This window comes from Pollachius pollachius, assembly GCF_949987615.1.
Source record: "Pollachius pollachius genome assembly, chromosome: 5".
NCBI lineage: Eukaryota > Metazoa > Chordata > Actinopteri > Gadiformes > Gadidae > Pollachius > Pollachius pollachius.
In genome coordinates this window covers 29,000,493-29,006,663 of record NC_136938.1, presented here as the reverse complement: position 1 = coordinate 29,006,663, position 6,171 = coordinate 29,000,493, and the positions used below count along the sequence as shown (strand labels likewise).

Below are 6,171 nucleotides of genomic sequence, written 5' to 3'. Positions count from 1 at the left end.
TGTTCCAGGGGTACGTGGTGTCCTAGGGGTACGTGGTGTTCCAGGGGTACGTGGTGTTCCAGGGGTACGTGGTGTTCCAGGGGTACGTGGTGTTCCAGGGGTAAGTGGTGTCCCAGGGCTACATGGTGTCCCAGGGGTACGTGGTGTTCCAGGGGTACATGGGGGTACGTGGTGTCCCAGGGGTACGTGGTGTTCCAGGGGTACATGGGGGTACGTGGTGTTCCAGGGGTACGTGGTGTTCCAGGGGTACATGGGGGTACGTGGTGTTCCAGGGCTACATGGTGTCCCAGGGGTACGTGGTGTTCCAGGGGTACATGGTGTTCCAGGGGTACATGGGGGTACGTGGTGTTCCAGGGGTACGTGGTGTTCCAGGGGTACATGGGGGTACAACAGGTCCTCAGAGGCCTTTGTTTAACAGCAGTCAGCTGTTGAACTGCAGGGTTCAGTTCTTGTACTGCGTGTTTATTTTTACAAATCTGTCAAACATATTTCCAACTGACAAATTCTGTCACTTACTGCAGCAGTTTGTGTGCAGAGAGGAACAGAGCCGCCCAACGTGGCGTCTACACAGGAGCTGCTTTAGAGCCGCTCTCCTAATGACCTCTGCTCTCTGCTCACGCGGTACACTGAGGCATGTCCTCTGATTCAAACACGCTGCAATGCAATCCTCTTTCTCTTCCCTTCAGCTCGGGGTTGTTCTGCTCAACAGCCGAGGTAAATGATTTGTACAGCGGAGGGCGAGAGCAGGATAAGCGGCGTCACGCGTGTGGCGGAGCGTCACGCAGCGAGGAGGAAGCACTCACTGGCTGTGGTGGGCGGCGCCTTCTGTACTGGAGCTGGGGGATTGGCTGCTGCTGAGGGAGGGAGGAGGGGGAGAGGGGGGAGGAGAGGGGGGAGGAGAGGGGGGAGGGATGGAGGGGGGGAGAGGGGGGAGGAGGGAGGAGAGGGGTGAGGGGGGAGGGAGGAGGAGGGGAGGGTGGAGGGAGGAGGAGAGGGGGGAGGAGAGGGGGGAGGGATGGAGGGGGGGAGAGGGGGGAGGGAGGAGGAGGGAGGAGGAGAGGGGGGAGGAGAGGGGGGAGGAGAGGGGGGAGGGATGGAGGGGGGGAGAGGGGGGAGGGAGGAGGAGGGAGGAGGAGAGGGGGGAGGAGAGGGGGGAGGGGAGGGGGAGGAGGGGGGGAGGAGGGAGGAGAGGGGTGAGGGGGGAGGGAGGAGGAGGGGAGGGTGGAGGGAGGAGGAGAGGGGGGAGGAGAGGGGGGAGGGGAGGGGGAGGAGGGGGGGAGGAGAGGGGTGAGGGGGGAGGGAGGAGGAGGGGAGGGTGGAGGGAGGAGGAGAGGGGGGAGGGGAGGGGGGAGGCGGGGAGGGGGAAGGGGGGAGGTGAGGGGGAGGGTTGGAGGGGGCCTCATTATATCTGACGTTCCAGCGGAGCCCCGTCTCCCTCCCAGTTCCACCAGTGCCTCTCGGCTGCTGCCAGACCACTTTTTTGTTAAGACACATTTAGATTTGTTTCCACTGATTGAATCAGAAGCTCAGCATCACTCGAGACCAAAGCAATTGGCAAAGATGTAGGGTTTGGAAAATGGCATAACATGCCTTTCATCTAACTCTGGGGTCCTCCAAAATATCTGGTGTAGAGCTCAGTCAGAGGCGCAGAGGACAGATTAGAAGAAAACTGAATAGAGCCGGACATAGGAAGGGATGATGTTGTTGATATGATGTGCGTGCGGAGGCCTGATAGTGTCCGGCTTTGGTCACTTCATCGGTCGTTTGTGTCAAACGATAGTGATATATAACCTAGTCTACATAACGTATTCACATGTCATGTATTCATAATTACAAGGAATACCTGGTGTCATCTCTGCTTAAAGAAGTTTGATGCTGATTTCTTATGGATCAGCATCCTCAGCATCCTCCTACATTTATCACACGATAGATTATTCTGATTAATCTCAGCGTAAAAGTGTGTGTGGTCAGCCGTGCAAATGGGTAATCTATTAACAGAATGCTTGGAATGTTCCACAGATGGTGAGGATTTACATTTCATCCGTGCCGTAGATATTCATCTGCCTCTTATTTTAAACCATCTGAAGAAGTATCGGCTCAATGTAACCTTTTAACCATTCAAAAAATGATGTTTTACATAACGCATGCTGTGAACCGTTTGAAAGCTGAAATGAAAGCACTTCTTGACACTTTGTTTTTCCTTGTGTCTAATGATATCTTCTTCTCCCTCTCATTGCAGAGAAGAAAACCCGCAGATGAACTATGAATGCTGAACACGATGGTCTTCTCCTTCCAGTGCCAGACAATGCGAGGGCGTAGGCTGAAGGGGGCGCTGTCCAACCCCCTCTTGGTGTTGCTGTTGGCGCTGCAGATCCTGGTGGTGGCAGGGCTGGTCCGCGCTCAGACCTGCCCCTCCGTGTGCTCCTGCAGCAACCAGTTCAGCAAAGTCATCTGCACGCGACGCAACCTCCGAGACGTCCCCGATGGCATCTCCACCAACACCCGGTATCTCAACCTGCAGGACAACCTCATCCAGATCATCAAGGTTGACAGCTTCAAACACCTGCGCCATCTGGAGATCCTGCAGCTGAGCAAGAACCACATCCGCAGCATCGAGATCGGTGCCTTCAACGGGCTGGCCAGCCTGAACACCCTGGAGCTCTTTGACAACCGGCTGACCACCATCCCCAATGGGGCCTTCGAGTACCTGTCCAAGCTGAAGGAGCTGTGGCTGCGGAACAACCCCATCGAGAGCATCCCGTCCTACGCCTTCAACCGCGTGCCCTCGCTGCGACGGCTGGACCTGGGAGAGCTCAAACGTCTGTCCTACATCTCGGAGGGGGCTTTCAAAGACTTGAGTAACCTGCGCTATCTGAACCTGGGTATGTGCAACCTCAAGGAGATCCCCAACATTCTACCCTTGGTCAGACTCGAAGAGTTGGAAATGTCCGGCAACCAGCTCTCTATCGTGCAGCCCAGCGCATTCACTGGACTAGTGAACCTGCAGAAGCTGTGGATGATGCATGCCCAGATCCAAACCATAGAGAGGAACTCCTTTGACGACCTCCAGTCTTTAGTCGAGCTCAACCTGGCCCACAACAACCTGACCCTGCTCCCCCATGACCTCTTCACCCCCCTGCATCGCCTGGAGCGGGTCCACCTCCACCACAACCCCTGGAACTGCAACTGTGACATCTTGTGGCTGAGCTGGTGGCTGAAGGAGACAGTCCCCGCCAACACCAGCTGCTGTGCCCGCTGCCACGCTCCGGCCAGCTACAAAGGCCGCTACATCGGGGAGCTGGACCACAGCTACTTCCAGTGCGATGTTCCAGTTATCGTGGAGCGCCCCACTGACCTGAATGTCACCGAGGGGATGGGCGCCGAGCTGAAGTGCCGGACCAGCTCGCTGACGTCTATCAGCTGGCAGACGCCCAACGGCTCGCTGGTCACCCACGGGGCGTACAAGGTGCGGCTGGCCGTGTTGAACGACGGCACGCTGAACTTTACCAGCGTCACCATGCAGGACACCGGGACCTACACCTGCATGGTGAGCAACACGGCGGGGAACATCTCCGCCTCGGCCGTGCTCAACGTCACCTCGGTGGAGAACAGCGGGGTGACCTACTTCACCACGGTCACCGTGGAGACCATGGAGACTCCGGGGGACGAGAGCCAGACCCCGCTGCCGCCCTTCGGCTGGGTGTCCTCCTCCACCACCAGGGGCCCCCAGGTGTCCACGCGCACCACGGAGCGGACCTACACCATCCCCGTGATCGACCCCGACGGGGAAGGGCCGCTGAACGGCCTGGACGAGGTGATGAAGACCACCAAGATCATCATCGGCTGCTTCGTGGCCATCACGCTCATGGCCGCTGTGCTGCTGGTCATCTTCTACAAGATGAGGAAGCAGCACAACCAGCAGGACCCCGATGGCCCCGCCTCCTCCATGGAGGTCATCACCGTGGAGGAGGAGCTGGCCGGGGTGGCGGCGATGGAGAGACACCTGTCGCTGCCCCCACTGGAGCACTATAACCACTACAACACCTACAAGAGCAGCTACCACCACCCCTCAGTGCTCAGCACCATCCACAGCTCCAACACACAGGAACCCTTACTGATCCAGGCCTGCTCCAAAGACAATGTTCAAGAGACGCAGATCTGAGGCGGATCCCGTGGGAACAGTTCCTATCAGTGGTTTTATATTCGGAGTTCAACGGGCTAACTGGGGAGGAGAAAAGAAACAAAAATTAACATTAACTTTAGCGAAGACATAAGTAATACATCAGCGATGGGAATGGGACAGCGTATGGTATTTCTTTTGTTTAAATGTCTTTCAAAAAAACTACAATTATTTATTGAAAAGTATGTCTAGTGGCAAAATGAAGAAAAGCAAAACATGTAATAGCTTTCTTAGCTCCCTTTCTCTCTTTCTCTTCTCTGTGTGTAATACTGCACAAGGAAAATAATGGTTTACTTCAAATGAATATAATTCATCACTTATCCATATTATCATTCCATCCACGTTGTTCCTAACAGTGCGAGGTGTTCTTCATGTCTGCTGAAACAGAACCTATGTTTCTTTAGAGGGCGGTCTGTGTCATTAGGGCTGTGAGGACTGTGAGGCACATCTCCACCTCCTCTCATCCTCCCCTGACACATCCTCCCCTTTAATTAGGTGAACCCTGATCCTCTCCCCCCTTGACTCCCTTCTGTCTCCCCCGTCTCTCCACCAGCTCATTCCACTCCTCACTCTCTCTCGATTTTTCCCCCATTTACCATTTCTCCCTGGCGTTGTCTTGTTTCTACGGTAACCACCGCTCCTTTTCTCAGCCCCCCCCCCCATTTCCCATTTGTCTCCGGTTATCCTTCGCCGCGGCGCCACGTGCCAGCGCTGTTTCCGGGGGTTTAAGGGGATGGGCGGCGGCGGCGGCCGGTTAACCCCGTAATGAGCCTCTGTTGCCCCGGGTTGACGCAGCCGCCGCTCCATCTGTTGGCTCAGAGAGAGTGGCCAATCAGGCAGCCGCGTGATGCGCTTTGACCCGGCCGGACAGACCGCCGGACAGACGGGAGCGACCGGAGAACCGGGAACTGGAATGAAGGAATGGCCACAGCTCATTAGACTGTCAGCGGTCATCAGCGTGGTGCAGGACATGAGGAGAACAGCAGAGCCTGTGTGCTTCTCCCCGTTGGGTCAACATCTAACCACCACAGGCTTTGATGTGCTCCATGGAAACACCCAACACCTTAGGCAACACAGCAAGTCTTAAGGGTCTGGCCTAAGGGTCTGTCTTAAGATTCAGTCTTCAGGTTAATTCTCAAGGTTGTGTCTTAAGGTTAAGTCTTAAGGTTCAGTCTTAAGTTTCTGTCCAATGGTTCTGTCTTAAGGGTCTGTCTTAAGGTTCAGTCTTAAGGTTCTGTCTTAAGGTTCTGTCTTAAGGGTCTGTCTTAAGGGTCTGTTTAATGTTCTGTCTTAAGGTTAAGTCTTAAGGTTCTGTCTTAAGGTTCAGTGTTAAGTTTCTGTCTTAAGGTTCAGCCTTAAGGTTCATTCTTAAGGTTCAGTCATATGGTTCAGTCTTAAGGTTCTGTCTTAAGGTTCTGTCTTAAGGTTCAATCTTAAGGTTAATTCTTAAGGTTCTGTCTTAAGGTGTTGTCCTAAGGTTCTGTCTTCATGTTCTTTCGCAAGGTAAAGTCTTAAGGTTCAATCTTAAAGTTCAGTCTTATGTTTCCGTCTTAAGGTTCCGTCTTAAGGTTAATTCTTAAGGTTAATTCTTAAGGTTCAATCTTAAGGTTCTGTCATAAGGTTCAGTCTTAAGGTTCAGTCTTAAGGTTCTGTTCTAAGGTTCTGTTTTAAGATTCTGTCTTCAGGTTCTGTATTAAGGTTCTTTCTTAATATTCTGTCTTAAGGTCCTGTCTTAAGGGTCTGTCTTAAGGTTCTGTCTTAAGGGTCTGTCTTAAGGTTCAGTCTTAAGGTTCTGTCTTAACGTTTAGTCTTAAGGTTCATTCTTAAGTTTCTGTCTTAAGGTTCTGTCCTACGGTTCTGTCTTCAGGTTCTGTCTTAAGGTTGAGTCTTAAGGTTCAGTCTTAAGGTTCTGTCTTAAGGTTCTGTCCTACGGTTCTGTCTTCAGGTTCTATCTTAAGGTTGAGTCTTAAGGTTGAGTCTTAAGGTTCAGT

At 53.5% G+C, this 6,171-nt stretch overlaps 1 protein-coding gene across 1 annotated transcript; it reads left to right on the top strand.

Moving 5' to 3' along the window:
* Window positions 1–2,266: 2,266 nt before the first annotated feature.
* Window positions 2,267–4,162, top strand: LOC307076076 (leucine-rich repeat-containing protein 4C-like; the record flags this gene model as incomplete). The annotated part of the gene is made up of 1 exon (XM_079736929.1): window positions 2,267–4,162. One exon carries the CDS (start codon window positions 2,267–2,269, stop codon window positions 4,160–4,162), a length of 1,896 nt encoding a protein of 631 aa, XP_079593055.1.
* Between the last annotated feature and the right edge of the window lie 2,009 nt (window positions 4,163–6,171).